General features: G+C 39.1%; 1 protein-coding gene across 1 annotated transcript in view; it reads right to left on the bottom strand.

Moving 5' to 3' along the window:
* mrps5.L (mitochondrial ribosomal protein S5 L homeolog) overlaps positions 1–3,202 on the bottom strand; it is a 70,257-nt gene extending 67,055 nt beyond the window's left edge. The window contains exon 1 of the mRNA XM_018262915.2: positions 3,048–3,202. Coding sequence (XP_018118404.1) covers positions 3,048–3,096 — 49 coding nt within the window. The 5' untranslated portion in view covers positions 3,097–3,202. The remainder of the gene's footprint in view (positions 1–3,047) is intronic.
* Positions 3,203–24,308: the final 21,106 nt, after the last annotated feature.

A 24,308-nucleotide genomic window follows, 5' to 3' on the forward strand; every position in this document is an offset into this window, starting at 1 on the left:
TTTGTATGCAGGTATTTCTTTCACTAGGCAGAACTGTACTTCTAAATTTGCACTCCATTTAAGAAAATCAGGTTTTTAAATTGTGAGTGGACTAAAGCAAAGGCGATAGCCTGAAAGATAGAATAAAAGTACTTGGTATGTAGAAATAACTGTTGCATAAGCAAATTAATACAGGCAATTTTACTTATGGTGCAAAACTATGGATTGGGCTTAAATTAATTATTTTTAAGGCTCACATGCTACATCATACAAGATTATTTGTTCTATTGCATACTTAATCAATCTGTCTCCAGATCCTACCATGGGACTCAAAATAATGCATCGCTGTCTGCCCTGAAACATCCCATTAACTTGTTCGGAGTGGTAGGAGAACTGCACAGAAAGGAAAATAACGGACCAAATGTAAACTGATTTTACAAATGCTAATTACACTATTTATCATAGTAACAGTGTATTGCCTGAGAAAAACAAAATAGGTACAGAGGAAATAAGAAACAATCAATATGACACAGAAACCAAGTAACACCCATTATCCACGGTGCAAAAGTACATTACTGTTTCAGAATGGGGCTGCCTCATGAGGCGAGTTTCTCAACTCGCCTTATTGGTGCAGCGCCCCTGCCCAGTAGCTCCCCATCTTCTTTTCTGCCGATTCACTGCACATGCTCTGTGCTGCTGTCACTTACTGAGCTTAGGGACCCACTCACAATATACAGTAAACAGTACAGATAATTACTACATTGCAGCACAGAAACCAGTGCAATTAGCATCAGAATTTAATAATCAGCCTTGTAGCTTCCGATAACAATCAGCCTTGTAGCAAAGACAGAAATGCAACCCTCTGATTCAGACACTGGATCTTCTGTATGGACTGCATGCAAAAATCAGAAGGAATGCAGGAAGATCTGTTAAAAACAGCTTTCAAATATGAAGAGACAATGAAGCAGCTCAAAGCAGGAAGGGATGATTTGTATGACTAACAGTCAACAAATTCTGATAAATGTAAACTCATCATTTCCATTCATGGGCAGGGCCTTTGAATTAAGGTTTCCTCTAACTAGTGGGGTGGAGAAGGGCCGGTGAAGACTAAAGAGGGAGATAGGTTTGTAACAGTTAACAAGGGAAGTGTAGGGGAGCTGGTCCACAGCTGGTCCAAAGCAACAGATTCACCATTTTGGCTTAAGATGCTGGGTAGGACAGCTCTGAACTGGCATTTTTAGAGCATGCTGACTCTCAGAGTACCCTGGGAGGCTCTATTATGTGTGGTGGGGGGAGTTCCAGGAAAGGAATGCAGGTTTTAATTATAGGGGATTCAATTTGATTCGATTAGAAAGGTAGATAGGTAATCTGCCACAAGGACTCTTCATGCCGAACAGTCTGCTGCTTGCCTGGTGCTAGGGTTCTGCATGTAGTGGAAAGAGTGGACAGATTATTGGGAGGGGTTGGGGAAGACCAGGCAGTCTTGGTACACATAGGTACCAAAGACAAAGTTAGAGGAGGAGGTGACACACACAAGAATGAGTTTAAAAAAAAACTAGGTGAAACGTTGAGGGCGAGGACCTCCAGGGTAATTGTCTCCGAGATATTACCTGTGCCATGAGCAACGTTCAACAGGAGCTTAACGAGATTAATGCATGGCTGAAAAATTGGTGTAGGGAGGAGGGATTTGTGTTTCTGGATAACTGGGCTGATTTCTCAATTGGCTACAGGCTCTTTGCCAGGGATGAGCTGCACCTCAATGATGATGGAACAGCTGCTTTGGGGTAGAAGAGGGTTGGATGAGATTTTTAACCTAGGTGTGGGGGGTGCAGTAAGGGATTACGTGGAAGACAGGTTAGATGAGGTAGGGTGCATAGTAAGGGGAAATGGAGGAGAATATTTGGTTGGGGTTGGGAGGACCACGTGTTATATTTACAAAAGTCACATACTGGTACCAGTATTAAATGAATGTTTGCAAATGCAAGGAGTGGGAGAGCTGTTGGTGCTGGTAGGAAAATATGTTGGGATTGGTGTGGCCGAAACATGGCTGAATGAGTCGCATGACTGGGCAGTTAATATCAGCAGATATAAAAGGAGGAGGTGCAGTAGCGATCCTAGAGGGGGCGGGCCCTGGTGCGTGACGCGCAGCCGGGCCCCGCCCCCTCTGCACGGCCCACATTGTCAATGGCGGGCGGGCTGCCGGGGGGGGCCCTGAGGGGGTGCGAGCCCTGGCCCGCTCGCACCCCCAGGTTCCCCGGTAGTTCCCCCACTGAGGAGGTGGTTAGAAATAAGGGGGCAGAAGTCTTATAGGTGGAGCTCTTCACTGATTGTAAAGAGTCCAGCAAATTAATTGTAGGAGTATGCTATAGACCCTCTAATGTAAGTGAAGAGGAGGAGGCCAAGCTAGCAGAGGTAACTGGCCCCACAGCAAATTAATTTGAGGGCCTGCAACATATCCAGATGTTGTACTGTTTTACCAGTACTCTGTGTTTCCCTAAATGAACAAAAAGTATTTATTAGGAACCGTCCCCTGCAGCATACCATTGGGAGTGTCTCAACAGACAGACAGCTAGATAGTCACTGAGGGACACTGCAGGGAACTTTTCAATTGACCATTTACCTTCAGTCCATTCATTTTTTCCTAATTGACCAGCAAGAGTCACATAGGAACTATATGCAGAATGAATAGAAACGCTGCACACCATGCAAAACTCTGTATATCTAAAGAAAAGGAAACTACAGTACATGTTCATTTAAAGTAACCACTTCAGTCACATGATTGTTTGCAGTTTAAGCTAGTGGTGTACTAAAATAATAGGACGTTTTAAATGAATGAAGTATTTTTTATAAGAGGAATAAGTGCCAGTGAGTTATCAGGCATGGTGAAGTCAATTGATATGGATAACATCAGGCATGGTAAAGTAGGGCACCTTTAAACTGCTAAGTAATGGTAGGCACTATGGCAACTACAGGTTGTGCTTCTTGCGCAGTGAAAAGCACAAATAATACTAAAGGAGATGCACCCGACACATAAATACAATAATATGACAAAATGAAATAAAGCTCACCTCTACATGCTGTACGGAGGACACTACTGCACAATCTGAGCGCCGCCATGTCTGCACAAGGCTGTCCGTAGCGCTGCCTTTTCAAATATATTCTAACTACGTATTCTGTATCGGAGATGCTAATTTAAAATACATGGTAGAAATATTATAAGCGCACGCCAAGGTTAAACACCAAACGAAGGAAAGAGGAAATAAATAAGGTTGTCTTTGTGTGCTGCTTTTTCAGGCATATTGTAGGACAGGCAAAGAACGGGTCCTCTATCTGACAGGACCTGCGATTTCTGTCAGGGAGATTCAAGCGCTGGTGTAGGACCTGGAATGCAGTGCGGCGTGACTTTAGAACGGAAGTCATTTAGGAGCTTTGCAGCCATTTTTGTAGTGGGCATGTTGACGCTATGAAAAGACATTTTAGTTTAGTTATCATTTTCGTTATTCACGTTTTCCGATATTACAAGCTTATTAGCAAAGACCTTGTATGAGGCGTTTTGTGATACGATAACTAGACTTGTTGCGAATTGGCATTATTATTGTCTCTTGAACATCATTGTTTTGTCTTCAAATACTTCTGCTGAGGGGTTGCCACCTGGCCGGTAAAAATGATGGTTGATCCCAATGTTATTAATATGGAAAAAAGATAAATATATAGGAAGGCCGGTATTTTTTTCCAGAAAAGGTGGCAACTCTAGCTCATACCTCCCAACTGTCCCTTTTTCGGAGGGACAGTCCCTCTTTTGACAGCTCAACCCGCAGTCCCTCATTTGTACTGGAAAGTCCCTCTTTTCTATGCACTGAACAGCCAGAAAAAGAAACAAAGTTTTTCACTTATTTGGCTTTTAGCAGAGAGCCCAGAACTGCTAACAGGTGCAAATAAGATACTTTGTAACAATTTTGAGACACAAAAACACAGTTTAGATAAGGAGAAATCTTTTCAAACTTTCATAACCTGCCAAATTTTGTTAAACAAACATGGTAATTAGGGGGTGTGGCCACAGAAAGGGGTGTGGTCAAAAATTGCTGCGCTACGTGCGGGAAAACATTTTTGCCCCTCTTTTTAATTCCAAAATGTTGGGAGGTATGCCCTAGCTCTCATGCGCACTATTTTAGGGACCAATTGTAATTTATACAATGAATCATTGTGATGAATGGCGTTTTTTTCTGCAGGTTGCCAGGAACTGTTTAAAAAATCTAAATTAAAGGGGCCACAGAATACACAGGATAGCTTCTTAGTACTGCAGTTATGGGATCTGTATCTGTTATCCAGAACACTTGGGAGTCTGATCACAGTAACGCCAAAAAATTCAAGTGTTTTAAACTAATGAAAATATAATGTAATGTTGCCCTGTACTGGTAAAACTGGTGTGTATGCTTCAGAAACACAACTATAGTTTATATAAACAAGCTGCTGTGTAGCTGGAAAAGGGAGAAAAGCCCCCGGATACTCAGCAGATAACATATCAACTCTGTAGTATACAATGGGATTCTTTAGAACTTATCTGTTGTCTAAAGGGTTGCTACCTTTTAAAAAAAAAAAATTACCGGCCAGTGGTGGGTGCAGGAACTAAAGGCGCAGAGCCAGCGGGCAGTGACGCAAAAAGGGGTGTGGCCACATAGCCAGAAGCCGAAGAAAATGTACCTTTTCACCGGCAGCAAGGGCTGTTGTAAATGGTATTACAAATTCCCGGCAGCTACATTGCTGGTAAATTTGTAATACCGGCCCTGGCCCTGGCAGTGAAAGTGAAAGTTAGCTAATTCATTGTACTGAAGAGGGAAAATGCAGGATGATCGCTCCGTGGTGTTTGCTCAGAAGTACCCTGGGTCAGTGCAAGTTTTGCTCAGAAGTACCCTGAGTCAGTGCAAGTTTTCTGCTAAGAGGACCACCAGTCTGGGGTATCACATAAGCTATTAGAATCACTGGGGCTGCCTAGCATTAGCCACCTCTATCTCAGTGATTTAACCTTTCCTTATACTTTAAGCTAATTATTAAATTTTTTTTAAATTTTCCTATTTCTCTGTAATAATAGGACAACATCCTGTACTTGATGGTAACTAAGCCGCATGGATGACCTTAATATGAGCCATATTAAGTAGTGCGACACAAAAACACATGTTTTTTGAAGCATCGGGTGCAAACTGGGCCCTGCACTACACAGGACATCATGTACTGTTGGTAAAAATCATATTGGCCTTATTTCAATGTTTAAATGATTTTTAGCATGGTGATCCAACTTACAGAAAGAACCCTTATTCTGAAAACCCAAGATCCCAAGTATTCGGATAAAAGATCATATAGTTAATGTAATGCAGAATGTGTATCCTCAGCAAAATGTAATGAGAAATTCTGTTTACGTTATACATTTAGGTTTAGACCTGCCTCTACTTATTTGTCACCCATTGGTGTTTATTATATTGCAAGCACTCTATTTGCAAATTGTTATATAAATTCCTCTCCCAACCTCCTGACTTCATTAGGGTCATAGCTATAGCTATGTTTGATTAGCACAAAGCTTTAATTCTGTGCAAATGTTGATTTCACAGAAGGCAAATGTTTTGCCAGCATTAAGAGATCTGAAACCAATTCACCCAGCTCAGTAATAAAGGGAAGGCAGTCTTGAAACACAGATGTATAGCTGAAAATTGTGGCAATGAAGCTTTACAATGCTTTTCACACAATTTAGTATAAATCTCAGATGTTTATCACAGCAGGTTGTGAAAAATTTTTGTTTTGATATTGCACTTGTAACATAGCAGGATAGCCGAAATAATGTGTTTGTCATTGGAGGTGCTGGTCTGTATAGTTGTGTGGGACCCCAAGATTATTAAAAAATAAAATCCCATTTTTATTTTCTTTAACGAAAAAGAAACTTATCTCCAATATACTTTCATTAAAAATTTTTACTTTTTATATAATTAAACCTGGCTGTATGCAGTGAAATACACCCTTCGTTTTACTTGCTCTGAATGCTGTGGATAGGAAACTTTAGATGGCCCCTAACTGCTCTGCAGGGAAACAATCATACTTTCGAACAGCAGGGGGCAATCCACCACTTTACTTCCCGTCATGCAGAACTCAAGCAGCTTTGTTTGTTTCCCTGTTGAGCACTCGGTGACTGTGTAGAGATTCGTATTGGATTTTATTTTTGCCTTTACATCCCCTTTAATGTTTCCAACTCCAGTGGCAGGGACAAAGATCAGGAAGCCAGATTTAAACAGATAAACTGGGATTCTCATTGAAGGATTATTTTGCTGCAGCCACTGGTTCTGCAGAGTTGGAGAATGTATGCATTAAACAATACAAAAACTATAAAAACCACATTAGATAACATGACAAAACAGGAACCAGTGTAGTCTACATATTCTGATTACCGGTATTAATCAGTCTTTCTGTATCTGCTTTCAGGCAGATATTATTTGACTTGTGCTTTTTTTTTTAATTTATGACAATCCCTAAGCAGGTCAGACCACACTGAGCATGTGCACAGTCTTGGTCTGGCAAAGATGTTTAGCAAGGTTACAAGATGGTGAACCCATGCGGCCAACTTTGAAAACATAAATCATTTGTTTTATTAGGCTTGTGGTGCAGTAAGTTCATGTTTATGTTTAGTATACAAAATACAGCATTTCTAGCATTATTCTATTTTAGACTTTAGTTCCCCTTTTGCGGACTAAAGGAATACTGTTAGTTTATCATTGCCAGTTTCTAATATTGCATAATAAAAATTTTACTTTGTCTGTAAAACAGCTATAAGGGGTAATTTACATATGCACTAAACATCTGTGTCTGGGTCCCTTTCCCTTCTGGGGTATACTTGCACTTTACACTTGCACTGGATAAAAAAAAATCTAGGTGCAGAGCATAGTGCTGGCAGGTGCAAGACACGGCAGTAAGAAATTCCCTGGACTAAACACATTACTCACATGTTCTGGTTTCGTTGCCTACCCCTACTCGTCTTGGTTCTCTCACTTTAAGTCCTGGCAGCATCCGAATAGCAAAGGGCTACTCCCAACTTGAAAGGCGGCTGTTATAGGCAGAAGCGTGAGTCCTGACTGGAACCTTGGCATCTGTGCTGGGTTTTGGGATACCGAACGCAGGCCCGGACTGGCAATCTGTGGGTTCTGGCAATTGCCAGAGGGGCTGCTATTAGGTGCCATATAAAGTCAGTATTTAGTGGGCTGGTGGGGGCTGTTTGGGCCTCTATGTGGGCTGATTGGGCCTCTGTGTACCTGAAATGCCAGGGCCTATTGTAATTCTCAGTCCGGTTCTGACCGAACGTGACACTTGCCCATCGCACCCCTGCCTTTTCTTTGTGTTACCACTGAACATGTACAATAACATACACAAAATATTTGTCTGCGAGGAGACAAAGAAAAGGTGAGGGGTAAGATGGAATGTAGAGTGATGAGAGCAGCCCATCTCTGGGTAAACTAGGCAGCATGGGGGATGGATTGGTCAGCTGTGCCCCAACCTCACTTTGTCTTAGACAATTAACTCTTATGCCTAGTCCTAGTTCTGGCCCTGTTGCTCCCAATGTGAAAAACTGCAATAACTGTGTCTAATGGTGCAAAAGTAAGCTACAGATTCTGCCCATGGGTTAGAACATAGCTTGTAGTATATTGGTTGGACAGCGCACTCCAGGGCCCTCTTCAGAACAGAATCGCTCGTTTCCAATTCAGCATTTAAAACAAATTTCCTTTATTTAAACATCTTGGTACACCAAATTACACAGCGCCATGAGGCCTGACGCGTTTCGTGTCACTGCACTTCACCAGAGACCTCCTGATCCACTTGCACACATACTATTTAAACCCCCAAAAACTAATAAGACACTCCCAATTAATTAGTTAACATATTGACCCCCTTCATCAACAAACTCATTTAAAATGACGTAGATGTATGCAAAGCTTCAAAAGCAAACAGTTTAACTTGCGAATCCATTGTAATCCATGATTTAGATATAAATACTTCATTACATTCCTCAGAGTTAAATAATGTTCATTTTGTACAAAAGATAAATTAGTTAATTAAAATATTCCAAACACTATGGGCTAGAACATACCTACAGGAAGGTGATCAATAAGAGAAATTATGTTGTTTATGCAGTTCTACCGTATAGTTACCATATAGGTTCTCGAAGGCCTTGTGCCTAGGGGGCAGCCCTCGGATGCCTATATGGTAAATAAAACGTTTATATAAGAAAAATCATCTTCCCCTTCTCCCAGGGGGTACCTGGTCCTGAAGGGAGCAGAAGTGATGACAGTTGTAACATCATTTCCACATGCAGTGATGGGTGCAAAGAGGTCTGGTACAGTCCTGGTCACATAGTGACCTAAAGCAGTCTATGGCAGAAGAACACAGATTAGGGAGATGTACAGACAGCAAGGCCGTTGGCTAGGCCAGTGTCGGACTGGCCCACAGAAATACGAGGAAAACTCCCGGTGGGCCCAGGTGTCAGTGGGCCCTATTGCTTCTAAACATTTGGTCTATTTCAAGGTTATTCCCTATTCCCTTTTTATGGGAAAAAGGCTTAATAATGGAAGAATATAGTACATAGATATAAAAGACTAGGAGAATAAAGAGCTTGAGTTAGGAGAGGAGGAATAATAGTTTGGAAAGTGGGCCCATGGTCTAAGGTTTTCTGGTGGGCTCCTGGCATCGCAGTCCGACACTGGGCTAGGCAAGCCCACTCAAGCAATAAGAATACAAAGATTTTGTCTATATTGAAGGAATAAAGCTACAGCAAATAAAGCAACGGTAACATGTAAAATTACAGGGGATGAAAATCCAAAAGTAAATATTCCAAAAATGAATAATCCAAAAAAAAGGTTTCAAAGCTATTGCAAGCATGATTTTTCTATCCCTCTCTGCATTCCTGCCTCTATCTCTTGAAATAATGTAGGAAATGTCAGCTTAGCTCCTTGACCTTCAATTTTAAGCTGCCTTCTTATCATTTACCCTACAAGGCTTGGGACTTTGCTGGCACAATTTTAGTGATAGCTTGACGTACTATTTCCATATTGCTAAGGAGCTGATCTGGGGACTGTACTGCCTGCCAAATCTCCTGTCTTCAGTGCAGCTTCTATTTTTTAATTTAGGTAGAGCGACATGCAGGTCAGATGTGCCTGGGTTCTCAAAGAAGATAAGACACTGTTCCAGAGCTGAACACGACAGGTGGTTGTGGGTGGGCAGCGAGGGGTGACATTGCTTAGGGGCATGAACATTTTAAATCTGGTGCTAAAAACAGGCCCTGATTTGTGGGCAGATCATAAAGGTCTGGATCGGGGAGGACCCCATCTGTTATTGTTCTAAAAACTGTACTTTTTGTTTTTATTGTAGCAAATTGTCCTCTTTCCTCATTCTGGGCCATATAGAAAAAAAGTGAAGCCAGCAGGGTTTACAGGGACTCGAATAGCAGTTGCTGGTAGCAGAATAACAAAGTCTAATGCAAGACTTTATATTACTTTCTTAAAAGAAGATAAAGGTTTTGGGAATTGCACAAAAATACTGCATTGCTTTGCTTGATAATTTAAAAAATCCATTTTTACATAAACAAGAAAACTAAATTAATTTCTTACCGAAAATTGCCTTATGTTTATGTTTCCATTTTTGGTCTTATACTTTTTTATGGAAAAATGACATATAAATATTTTCTATTTATGGTGCTGCAGTATGTGAAATTGCCTTGAAATATGTATGGCTGTATGTATGTACAGTATGTAAAGTGAGATCAGACCTCTTCATCATAATGCAGCTACTCTAAATGCTAAATTCCCATCTCCATTTTGCTTGTACAGACACATGCTGTACTGCTGGAGTTGTTACTTTATAAGATCTATTATTTCTATCTGTTCTGATACCAATATAATAAGTAAGCAATTTAGGTCCATTTAACGAACATGGATCCAGCTCCATAATCTTTGTGCTTAGCTCATAATACACAGAAATGTAGCACAAATTGATTCATTGGTAGTGTCAGTGTGCGCTGTTTAATGATTTAATATGGCTTTTAGCCTGATATTTGCTAGTGACCTAGATGCTATTTATATAACTGGCTCTCTCAAAAGATTAACTTTTTACATTTTTTTTTCCCACTGAGAATTATATTCTTACAAAACACAATTTACTGGAAATAAATGAAAAGCTAGGCACAACTTAAAAGGGATGTTTCATGCATACTATTATACAAGTATAGGATGCATTAACTGGAAACCTGTTATCCGGAAAGGTCATATCCCTTAAACTCCATTACAATCAAATAATTAAAATTCTTAAACTTTTTTCTTTGTAATAATAAAACAGTACCTAGTACTTGACCCAAATTAAGATATAATTAATCCTTATTAGAGGAAAAACATTCCTATTGGGTCTATCTATTGTTTTTATTAAACTTCAAGTGCATTGATCCAAATTACAAGAAGATCCCTTATCCAGAAAACCCCAGGTCCTGAGCATTCTGGATAACAGGTCCCATACCTGTACATCAAAATTAGGAAGAGAAAGGAAAAATATATATACCGTAAATATTAGGGATGCACTGAATCCACTATTTTAGATTTGACCGAACCCCCCAATCCTTCGCGAAAGATCCGTCCGAATACTAAACCAAATCCAAATTTGCATATTCAAATTTGAATTTGGTTCAGCCGGGCAGAAGGATTTGTCCGAATCCTGCTGAAAAAGGCAGAATCCTGGCTGAATCCCAAACCGAATCCTGTATTCGGTGCATTCCTAATAAACATATATATATACAGAATAGTCTTGGTCCCTTCCTGCAACAAATCCACAAATCTGAAAAAACCCTCTGATATGAAAATCTGTTCTGATATGAAAAATTTAGTATAAAAAAAAACATCCTTGTGGTTTAATATTTGATAAAACAAATCAGTCTAATGTGAAAAACACCATGGGCTCTGACATTGACATTTCTTTGAAGCTTTCTGGATAATGACTGTTGGTCTTTAACCTACATATAGTGGAAAACGAGGTGCAACACCTCTATTTTTCCAAAATAAATGCGGTTCATACAATACTTTTTTTAAGCAAATCCTATTTATGACGTTTTGCCCTCTAGTAACATGCAACTCCTGGGAGCAGTTACTGCGCTCATTACTCTTACTGGGTCAGGCCAAGTGGGAAAATGACAGGGGAAGCTGATGTTGCTTACAGAAATACTTTTTGAAGACCTGTTGCTGATACAAGGATTGATCATCATGAAAAGATGATCCTGTGTCTAACATCAGTCTACTGACTGTAAAAGACAACCTATCCTTACTGTTGAATTACTGTTTGGCTGCTAATGACAAGTGGGACTTCTCATCTTTATATCTTGATATCTATTTTATATGCTACTGGGGGCTTTATATTAAGTACATTTTGTCTATTTTTTTTGGTTAGAAAAATTGAAAAAGTAAATTTCTGACATGTAGGGGGTTATTTATCAAAATCCGATCTGATGTTTTTAAGAAAAAAAGTCCAACCAAACTAGAACCCACAATTTCCCTTATTTATGATTGAAAAAAGCATGGAAAAACCACACCTTTTTGGATTGTCTCACAAACAAAACAAATTTTTCAGATTTGATGCTCAAAAAGTCTGAATTTTTCATTAAATCTTGGGAAAAGCCTGAAATGTTCAGATTCAGAATAAATAAACCCGTAAAGTCAGATTTAAATGTACTCACTGATTTGAATATTTTTATAAGACAAGCACATTTAAAAAGGTTGCAGAATCTCTTTTGATTAAATAAGTGAGAGCAGTGATCAAAGCCACAAAACTTGTGCATTCAGGAATTAACAGCACAGCAACATGTTTTTAGGAGCTGCTAAATTATTTGGTTTTGGACGGGCACTCTATTTTTAGGATTTCAATGAAAATAGGATGCAGCCATTTAAGATGTGCAAGGAGGGGTGCAAAAATATGCTTAATTCCGAGCACAGAGACCCGCAGTTTTCCTCTTCCCGATAACCGGGAAGCTTAATTTTTTTTAAAAGCTTTTAAGGTTTAAGGGATTATCTGGTGGTCAGCTTGTTTGGCTGTAGTTAATTTAAACTAAAAGTGATGTAAATATGAGAACTAGTGTTGCCACCTGTCCGGTTTTGCCCAGGACAACCTGGCCAAATTAGGAAAACCAGGCAGGATTCCCGATGATTGACACAGCGATTGGCCAATCGCTGATCGCTGCATCATAGCCACTACCAAATAGAGAATCAGATGGCACACACATGGGCATTCGTGCTAAATAGTTGAGATCCCCACCAATAAAACTTCAACTATTTAGCACAAATGCCCATGTGTGTGCCATCTGATTCTTTATTTGTGATTGGATAACAGAAACCAAGGATTGCAGCAAGGTTCCCAGATAGAGCGCCACCAATAAACCTAAATCATAGCCACTACCCCTGACATCACAGCCTGCTCCCTGCCGCGTTACGGCCCCACCTCCTGCCCGGTTTCCACCGGCAGAAAAGGTGGCAACCCTAATGCGCACACTTTACTAATTCATTGCTGGACTACACATCCCAGCATATTTAACATAGTATCAAAGATTAACGCAGCAGCCTTCATCTTCCTTCAAGAACTAGATGCAGTGCAGTGTCGGACTGGGATGCCAGTGGCCCACCAGAAAACCTAAGACCGTGGGCCCACTTTCCAACTACTATTCCTCCTCTCCTCACTTAAATGCTTTAATTTCCTCTAGTCTTCTATATCTACTTAATATATTTTCCATTATTAAGCATTTTTTCCCCATAAAGAAATAGAGCAAGACTATGAAATAGGCCTGATGGTTAGACTAGCAAGAGGGCCCACTGACACTTGGGCCCATCGGGAGTTTTCCTGGTGGACCAGTCCGATACTGGTGCAGTGGCACAGTTTTATAAAGATTTTGCAACCCTTTTTATTTAGGAGGGTTACGTCTAGGGATGAGTGAAATATTTGCCCTGTTTCACTGATAAAAAACACCCATAGACTATAATGGATAGTAAAAAAAATGTCGCAGTTTAAATTCACGTGAAAAAATGCCCATTGTATTTGTCGACTTTCTAGCAGTTTGACACATTTTTGGTGAAACAGATCAGATTCACCCCTCACTAGCTTGCATCACCATATGTTAATATGGGTGTGTAACACTATAAGGCTTATGTCAGATGTGACAGATCTCACAGACACACGAGGTGGATATCAGCTCCAAAACGGAAGAATTCCCCCAATTTTGGTTACAAAATCCACTACGTGTGCATTTACGGCAACTACAGTATATTTGTAATACCCACACCAGCCCTAGCCGATGATATACGTACTGGTTGAGCTGGTCAAATACCAGCCAGGTGGCCATAGGGCGGGAGGCACCATAACAACCTATGTCGGCACCTAAACTTGCAAGTCTGAATGAAAGTTAGGGGACACTTATGTGACTCTTGCCCTTCATGAATGCACTGTATGTAGACCCAGTAAGATAAACATAAATTGATGCTTTGACAGGGTAATTATCTTTTCCTGTTTGCCTGGGTTAAAAAGCAAGGGGTACTTGAGGTACATTTCAAGATATTAGCAGTATAAATATTGATAGTATCCAACCCATCATTTTAACTTTTAAAATAATGGGTTGGATCTTGAACTATCGGCTTTTATCTGTTAAAATAACAAAAAAGGGTGCTTGAGGGTTACAATTAGATCAGCATTTCTAGAAATACAGGGGTGATGTGGTCAGCATATTACAAGTATTCATATTGGATGGCATATTCATTCATATGCATAATACAAACTGCATTAATAATAAAAATAATCAGCCCTTCAGCATGCCTATTTTATATGTATAAGTTTAAAACCTTGCAAAACCTTGCATTTTCAGAATATATTCAAAGATCCTATTATATTTAAGTGCAATAAAAGTGCAATAAAATATCTCAGGTATACGATGATCATGTTGGTGTTTTATACATTTTGGGCTGCTATGGTTACCATATCCGCTTTACAGATATAAATGTATGTGCATTTGCTTTACTGTCTGTTCAGTCTCCTAAATAGATCAACCAAAGCTTGTGTGCTTATATCACATGGGAGACTTGTCAGTGCTTTTCCCTGTACATCTCATGGTAACAAAATGTATGGCATTGTCTTTAAGCACAGTATTTTCTTGGGAGACCATTCCAGTCATTTTATGACTTTGACCTGTCTCTGAAATAGTTGTGCTGACAGGTCCCCTTGTGTGAAATAAGGCTCTGAAAAACCTGGATAGATTGCTGAGACACAGCGGGTAAAGAAATACAATTTCTCCCTGTACAATAAAACCTTTAAATAGAAAAAACCAGATGCAATGTATGTATACACTGTCAGTTCATCCTTTCCACACAAAGACAGACAAACAACAATGGAAACAGAGGATATACTGGTTATAGAGAACTCTATGGCAGCCAGTGGTGGATTAATGAGATGTGTGGCCCCCCTTCTAGGCTTCTCCCGATCCCATGAAATATACAACTATTAATCAGGGTCATGGGTGCACCTGAAGACACAAGGGGCCCATAATCTAGTGTCAATTATTATTTGTAATTTCTTTTATATTTATCAGCGCTGCTGGGCCTAGGTCTGGTCAGCACAGGGTACCTGCTGGGAGAAGATTAGGCAGACAGACAAGGCAAGGAGCGTATATGGCGTACAACTGAGCTCTGTTAGACACGTGGGGTTTGTTACATGTATTTTCTTTTTTTTAAAAGGAAAGAAAATTCAAATAATAATTGAAATAGCTAGATGGGCCCTGTGGATAGATGGGTAGCCTATTCATTAATCCTCCCTAAGATCATACATGAAGTTATGTATATCAAAGTTATGTCAAAGTTTTCTAGTATGATAGGTATGAAGATCCAAATTACAGAAAGATCCATTATCCGGAAACCCCCAGGTCCCGAGCATTCTGGATAACAGGTCCCATACCTGTATTTACAAGTCGGGGTTCATGCAGCTTACTCAAATGGCAAAAGATTTATCACCTGCATGTAATTTTCCACCAAATATATGAGATTCAGAGATGCACATTAAGCTTTCTCCTTGCAGAACTAGCAATCTAATGGATATGTGATGCAAGATCAGTCCAGTGCATATCTAATACAGTGCAGTGTTATAGCCTACAGAGTTCTTTCTTTAAATAATTTAGAAGTGCAGACTCTGCAATTAGCCATCTCATACTGTATGCACAACCCATAACCCCACAGGTCCTAAAGGAGAATGAAAGGTAGAATCACTGGGGGATGCCAAGTTTTTAGGCTCCCCTTAATGATTCTATTTGCTTACATCCTACCCCTTGCTTGCACTTCTCTTCTCCAAAAAATGCCCTAGCCCAAGATACTTCTCCTTGATTTGCGTGGTGCTATGTTTTTCCAGTGCTCCAGGTATCCCGTGTCTACTGAGGCTGGGCCCATGAGCCATACAGAAATCAAAGTGTAACAGTAAAATAAAAGTGTACTGCACATGCACTCATGCAGGGCAGCTCAGAAGATGAGTGGAACAATATGGTGGTACATTTAGGGGGTTATTTACTAAAATCTGAATTTTAAAGTCTTGAAAAATTCAAGTTTTTTCACTAACAAATATCAAATTTTTAGAGGAAAAATAAACTAATTTTTTTCAAGATTTATTATACACAGATGCTGCAAAAAGCCAGAATCTGAAAATCCACCATCTCAGACCAGTCAATGTCCTGTAGAAATCAATTGGCGATGCACCAAGTTTTCATGGTCTGCACTGTATTTAGCCAGAAAATCCAACTTTTTCAAAGGTTTTCAGGCAAAAAAAATTGAAAAAATTCTAGCAATTTGGGAAAAAGTCAGAAAAATTTAAGCGATTCAGGTTTTCACTTAATTTTATCATGTTGTTTCGTAGTCCAATTAAATTGAGTTTTTTTTTTATTAATGAATAAGCTAAAATCAGCATTGGCGTTTGGTTCTCATGCTGAACCACGGGTGAATGGCTAGCAGGTAGGATCATTGATACTGTGTAACACAGATAAAGATTGAAGGTGCTGATACACTGGAAATATGTTGTCACGTAGAAGAATGATTTATTAACACAAATACAGGCGATATACAGCTGGTTAAATCCAATAACGTAGCCGGGCTAGTGGTCAGAGACAGGCTGCAAACAAGAAGGATCTGGTAAGCTGGCAGAGGGTCTGGACTGACAGCAATCTAGGAGAATCCGGTAAAAAGATCAAGGTCAGTAGCAGGCTGAATGCAGAGAATGATCTGAAGGACAGGCCGAGGTCAAAACACCAGGAGATCCAATAGGCAAAGGGAACAGGAGGAACAAGGGAACAGAGGGGAGAACCAGGCAGGACACTGTCAGGAACAGGGAACCAGGCTGGGACTCGGGAAAGAGAGGCAGGAATCAGGTGCAGGGATCACAGATGAGATCAGGCTTGTGAGCTTTGATGATCATGCAACTGTGAATAGCAAGGGATGGGCTTATATAGGTCCTTGATTGCTTAATCATTGGCACATGTTGTAAACAAGATAGGCGGAGTGAAGAGAGTAACAGGTAGTAGGGATGTAGCGAACGTCGGAAAAAATGTTCGCGAACATGTTCGCGAACTTCCGGACAAAAATGCGAACGGTTCGCGAACGTCGCGAACCCCATATACTTCAATGGGAATTTTAAAAGCTAGAAAAGACATTTCTGGCCAGAAAAATGATTTTAAAGTTGTTTAAAGGGTGCAACGACCTGGACAGTGGCATGCCAGAGGGGGATCAAGGGCAAAAATGTTTCTGAAAAATACATTGTTGACACAGCGCTGCGTTTTGTGCTGTAAAGGGCAGAAATCACACTACGTCACTCAGGTGATGTTTCTGGACAGGGAATGTGAAAAAGCTCACACAGCTAGGTGGCACTTGGTTAAAGACTGGGCAAACAATGCCTGCAAAGGCAACGTATACAGTAGTGGATACGGAATATATTATTGCTGATGTAAAAACATCACTCAGGTGATGTTTACGGACACGGAATTATTATTGTTATTATTTAGACAGAATGTGAACAAGCTCACACAGCTAGGTGGCCGTTGTTTGAAAATGAAGAACACACTGGGCAAACAAATTGAAACAATGCCTGCAAGGTCAACGTATACACTACAGCAGTGCATACGGAATATATTATTGCTGCTTGAAAAACGTCACTCAGGTGGTGTTTCTGGAGACGGTATTATTATTGATATTTAGACAGAATGTGAACAAGCTCACACAGCTAGGTGGCCGTTGTTTGAAAATGAAGAACACACTGGGCAAACAAATTGAAACAATGCCTGCAAGGTCAACGTATACACTACAGCAGTGGATACGGAATATATTATTGCTGCTTGAAAAACGTCACTCAGGTGGTGTTTCTGGAGACAGTATTATTATTGACATTTAGACAGAATGTGAACAAGCTCACACAGCTAGGTGGCCGTTGTTTGAAGAACACACTGGGCAAATAATGCCTGCAAGTGCACTACTATTGGTGCACTACTATGAAGAACAGCAAACAGCACTGGACACGTTAAAGAACAGTGAGATAAGTAAAATAAAAAAATATATATATATATTAAAAAAAAAAAAATTACTCTGGTTGGTGCTGAACTACTAGGAGCAGCACACCAGTCCCACTCCCCAACACAGCTAGACTAATAGCACTGGGCTCTTATAGTAGCAAAGTAAAAAAAACAAAAAAGAAAATAAAAGCAGTCCTTACAAGGACTATTGGGTTACAGGCAGCAGTCAGCAGATGAGAGATCAGCAGCAGGACAGCTGCCCACAGCAGCTACATACAGAGCACTGCAGTAGAAGGTAGATTACTAGCCAGCAAAGCTACCTAACCTAAAATGTCCCTCAAATCCCTGCAGAGTTCTGTCCCTACAATACAGAGCAGTATCAAGTAGATTACTAGCCAGCAAAGTTACTATCAACTGTCCCTCAAATCACTAACAGCTCTCTCCCTACACTAGCTCTTCCAAGCACACACAGGCAGAATGAAAAAACGCTGCAGGGCTTCAGTTTATATATGGAAGGGGAGTGGTCCAGGGGGTGTGGGGGTGGTCCAGGAGGGAGAGCTTCATGATTGGCTGCCATGTATCTGCTGGTCTGGGGTGAGAGGTCAAAAATAAGCGCCAGCTAAGGCGAACCCAAATTGGCGAACGTCGCGCGACGTTCGCGAACATTCGGCAGACGCGAACACCCGATGTTCGCGCGAACTAGTTTGCGGGCGAACAGTCCGCGACATCCCTAACAGGTAGAGACGCTGGATGCATCTCCTGCATATCGATGAGCTCCATCTCTAAAAGCCCCCTGTGACTCACCAGATAACTGCAGGAGTTTGTAAGTAAACAGTTTTGAGTTCAATTCCCAGTAGTTCCTAACATTGGTTGATGTTTTTTTTTTTTTAAAAAAATATGAGATAAATTTGGATTTTGATAAATAACCCCCTTACACAGATAATACTGCAATCCTAGTGAATTGAGGATTATCCATCCTTATGGAAATTTGTCACTCAGCGGAGCCGTAATAATCATATCTTGGCCAGCAGGGCAGGAGAATTTTTTCCCAGCACGCTCCAGTCTGAAGGAGAGGGTCCTGGGAGTACATCCTGCACCCAGGCCCACCCACAGACATGGACAGCGAGTCTTCTCCCCTCTCACAGTCACTATCAGCTATTTTATAGTGACATTTAACTGTTCAGTGTATTCATCCAGCCGAGGCAACCTCCAGTTACCTGACAATCCCTATCAACTATTATATCTGTACATTACTCAGTGCTGATAGCCAAGGTTAATAAGCAAATAAGTATAGAAATCAACAGGACTTATGAAAAAAAAAAAATTTTTATTACAAACCCAACGTTATGGTCACTAATGGACAGAATTATTAAGGGTTGAATTGAAACTTCGAATTTTCAATTTTTTATATGGTCAAATTCGAATTTTCAATTATCCAAACTTGATTCAAATTCGGCCCTTTAAGAACTCAAATTCGACTATTCACTACCAGTATACAGTAAGTCAATGGGAGAGGTCCAGGGACCAATTTGAACATGCTAGTAGCCTTCCTGACATTTGAGGGTTTTTTTGGAGAAAAAACTCGAATCGAGTTTAGTCAAATTCGATTCGAGTTTTCGAGTCGGTAAAATTCATCCAGGTTTTAGAAATTCATTTTTTTTTATAAATAACCCCCAGTCAGATTTCGATTATATTCGAATTTTTAACGAGTTTAATAAAAACTCACATGAATTCAAATTCGACCTTTAATAAATGTGCCTCTAAGTGTGACCTTTCTCAAGGGAAACACACAGGGGCAGATTTACTGAATAGTTCGAATGCAAAAAAAATTTACTGAATAGTTCGAATGCAAAAATATTAGTATTTTTTTGGGTACTTCGACCATCGAATTGGTCAAATTCGATCGAATTTGATTTAATCGAATGATTCGAACGATTAGAATAAAAATCGTTTGACCATTCGATAATCGAAGTACTGTCTCTTTAAAAAATCCTTTGACTCAATACTTCACCAAATAAAAGCTACCGAGTTGAATGTTAGCCTATGGGGACATTGACACTTTTTATGATCTAATAAAAATCATTTGATTGCTTAAAATCATTCGAATCGTTTGATCAAACTATTTTTATTTGATCATTCGATTGAACTTTTTGTGCTAAAATCCTTTGAATTCGAAGGATTTTACTTCGAGGGTCGAATTCAAGGGTTTTTTAACCCACAAAATACGACCCTTGATAAATCTGCCCCACAGAGTTGGGCTTACAATATAATATTTTTTATTTATTTCTTTAAGTCTTAAGGGCACATTTACTTAGTTTGAGTGAAGGAATAGAATAAAAAAAACTTCGAATTTCTAATGATTTTTTTGGCTACTTCAACCTTCGACTTCGAACGATTCGAACTAAAAATCGTTCGACTATTCGACCATTCGATAGTCGAAGTACTGTCTCTTTAAAAAAACTTCGACCCCCTACTTCGGCAAGTAAAACCTACCGAGGTTAGGCTTTCTAACAATTTTCTGGTCGAAGAAAAATCGTTCAATCGATGGATTAAAATTCTTCGAATCGATATTCGAAGTCGAAGGATTTAACTTCGACAGTCGAGTATCGAGGGTTAATTAACCCTCGATATTCGGCCCTATGTAAATCTGCCGCTAAGGACATCGACAAGGAAAAACTATTTTCTAAAATGGCAAATTAATTTCAAAACCATTCTGAGCAGCCTGTCTAAATTGATATCTACAGACTACAATCATTTCCCATCATCATATACATTGTAACATCACATTGCAATTCTGCAGTATGCTTTTCATTTACCAATGGAATTTATACTTGCTTTTACCAGTGCCTTTATCTCTGTTTATCTCTGGATAGATTTAATGTCTGTGTGTGTACATTTCTCTCCAATGATGTGTTTTTTTTTGCCATACAAACCCTCTGGTTTTATTGCACCATTTAACTAGATTTGTTACTGTATATATATATATATATATATATATATATATATATATATATATATATATATATATATATATCATATATATCAGAAAGATGGCAGCTTATCATGCTTGTGTCAGCTTGTAGTTAGGCATTCCGAAATAGAGAGTAATACCCTTGTGTCTGTGTTTTTTCCATTTATTAGACATAATGAGATGCAGTTCAGTGTGACAAAGCAATAAAACATGCCAGAGTTCATAAACTAAACAATGCTCCCTGGAAAGGACTGTTGTACTCTGGGAAATCACTGAAACATTCAAGTACATTCTAACTGCAACTATCTCAGTCCAAACAATTTGTATATAACAGAATTATCACTTGAAATCATAAAGAAAAACCAGAATTTATCCTTTTTTTTGTATTACTTATATAAAACATAATTTCTGGTTCTGGTCAAACGTTTTCTGCATCGGCAATAGAAAAAATAAATGCAACATTAATATCTTCAGAAACCTGCAACTCTTTATATAATCAAACTGTATTCTACCTAGATATTCACTATACTGCCATGTATATATATGTATATATATATATATGTATATATATATATATATATATATATATATATATATATATATATATATATATATATATATATATACACACACACACACACAGAGGTATGGGATCTGTTATCCAGATTCCTGGGGTTTAATTTGGATTTTCATACCTTAAGTTCTTCTGGTTTGGATCAAGTACAAGGTACTATTTAATTATTATAGAGAAAAAAAAATCATTTTTAAAAAACTGGATTATTAGGATATAATGGGGTCTATGGGATATGACATTTCCATAATTCGGAGCTTTCTGGATAATGGGTTTCCAGATAATGGATCCCATTCCTGCATGTACATTAACAATATAACACTATAGGACAAATTTACTAAAGGGCGAAGTGACTAACGCTGGCGAAAAATTGTGTGACGTCATTTTGGGACTTTGCCGATTTACTAACGGGCGCTGGTGTAAATTTGAGATAGACTCTAGCGGTACTTTGCATTCTAACGCCAGACTAATTCACTCTGGCGAATGGACGTAACTACGCAAATTCACTAAGATGCAGATTTTACTGAACGTTCCTCTTGCGCCAGACCACCTCAGACCAGGCGAAGTGCAATAGAGTAGATAGGACTTCCACATAAAAAATTTAAAATTTAAAAAATGCTGGAGACTTTTCAGTTTTTCAGGGTGATAGGCTGCAAAAGATCGTAAATTTTTTTTAGGGTTCCTGGCTTCCCCCCTACATTTCCTAACATATGGCACCTAAACTATACACTGGGCTCATGTGTAGGGCAATATAACAACTTTATTTTATTAAGGTTCCCTGGGCTTGTGTAGTGTAATGTATTTGCTGCAACATATACGTCCATTCAACTTTAACTTCCTGCCGTATGTAAATTAGCCAACACTATCGCAACTTCGCTTTGCTTACCGAATTAACGGTAGCGAAACTTTGCCATCATTCGGCACCCTGGACGCAACTTTGCATTTCAGTGATTTATCGTGGTCCTAGCGAATTTTCGCCTGGCGATGTGAGCGAAGCCGTCGCTGACGAATTTCTGCAGGTTAGTAAATTTGCCCTTATGTATAGCAATATAGTATCACATATAGAGTAAATAATATTTGTACACAAAAACAATAAAAATTGCCAGCGCACGGTTTGCCTTTAAAAATAAATATTACAATTAATGAGGTGTAAGTACCACACTTTGGCCAAAATATATAAGCTCACATGCCTCGTCAAGGCCCTTCATTGTACGTGAGTCCCTCTGTACTGTATACTGTATATGCTGAAATTCTGTTTTTGTATAGGTATGGGATCCATTATCCAGACACCCGATATCCAGAAAGCTCCAAAGGAGCTCCAAAGTCTCCAGATAAACATTTTATTCAAATAATCAAAATATTTAAAAATGATTTCCTTTTTCTCTGTAATAATAAAACAGTACCTTGTACTTGATCCCAACTAAGATACAATTTCAAATTCATGTGAGTTTTTTTTAACTCACATAAATTAGATTTTACTCCAAATTTGACAAAAGCTTGATTCCAGTTTTTTCTCTGAATGAATGTCAGGAAGGCGGCAAACATCTCGAAATTGCTCACTGTACTTCTTCCATTGACGTATACAGCCATTCGGCAGGTTTAAGGTGGCGAATAGTCAAATTTGAATTCTTAAAGGGCCTGAATATGATAAATCTTGAAAATCGAATACAATTTTTTTTAAAAACTCGAATAGCATTTGGATCATTCTCTGGTTGAATTTGTGAATTTTGACCATAAAAAAAAAATCGTATTTTCAATTCAACCCTTAATAAACCTGCCCCTTAATGTTTACATGGTTTTCTAGTAGACTTAAGGTATGAAGATTCAAATTACAGTAAGATCCATTGTCCTGAGCATTCTTGATATCAGGTCCCATACCTTTATAATGTCTGATTTTAAAGTGCCATTGCTTATTCTGTTTTAAAGAACCAGTAACATCAAAAAGAAATGTAAAAAAAATCGCAAAGTCTTTATTAAGAAACAACTTACGGAAACTCCTCTCCTCTTCAGAAAAGGCGACACGGCGATGATCCATCGCGCGGCACTCAATTTCTCCTCCCTGACTATCTCCTATAAGGAAGGCAGGAAGGAGAAATTGAGCGTCGCACGATGGATCGATCGCTTTCTGAAGAGGAGCGTAAGCGGAGTTTCGGTAAGATCTTTCTTAATAAAGACATTGCCATTTTAAAGTTTAAGTTGTCTGTGTTTTTTTTTTTTAATGTATACTAACGAATTTTTTAAAAAAAATTATATTGTCACTGGTCCTTTAAAATCATCCCTACACATGGATCATGAATATAAAACGCTTACTTTTCTTTACTGCAATGCAATAAATTAGATTGTGCTTCTTAAGAGGATGTTCTTTGGATAAACAGGGATTAAACTAATATCAGAACTGTATCTTCTGCTTTCATTTTTCTCTGGCATACCTTACATCAAAACAGACCAGCTAGAAAATGTGTTTTGATGATGAAAATAGGCTTTTTATATTTGTAGTGCCTTTAGCAATGGCAGCCCTATCCATAAATGAGCTGAAACCTATGGACATTTCACAGCAATATGAATTGAAAAGCAAATACCCTTGTGTCACAACAAAAGGAGCTTGTGTCAGAGGATTTGTTACTGTGCTGTATCTGTGAAGTCTTTAGTGGGAACGCTTTTGTAATATAAATCTTCAAGGGGAGTCTGTAAACAGAGCTTGATGTTCTAAATTTGAAATTCATTGCTTTGACTGTGAAATATTCCTCTCCCCCGGTATTGTCAGGAAAACTAGAAACGCAAAGCAAAGATTATATGTATGTTAATTTTCATGATGTAGTGCAACTATTATTCAGGAGATTACCATTTGAAGTTGTGGTAATATATTTTGCATGAACAATAGAAGGCTGTCATATAGAATTAAAGGGGAAAATACCTTGTTTATAAAGTTCACATTTGCTTTATTTTCTATATTTGTTTGGCAAAACATATTGTATACAATAGAGTTAGAGTTGCCACCTGTGCAGTTTTGACCCCCACATCCCAGTTTTTCGGAAGGGCTGGGTCAAAACTGCCTGTCCTGTTTTATAAATTGGGTTGGACTCTCCAAGATTGATGCGGCAATTGGCTGATCGCGTCCCTTGTGATGTAACCGGCCCACCCCCTGATGTCACTGTCCCGCCCAGTGACATCATCACCTACCCTCCCTGCTTGGAGTTAGAAGCATG

Source organism: Xenopus laevis, chromosome 5L (genome assembly GCF_017654675.1).
Source record: "Xenopus laevis strain J_2021 chromosome 5L, Xenopus_laevis_v10.1, whole genome shotgun sequence".
NCBI classification, from domain to species: Eukaryota; Metazoa; Chordata; class Amphibia; order Anura; family Pipidae; genus Xenopus; species Xenopus laevis.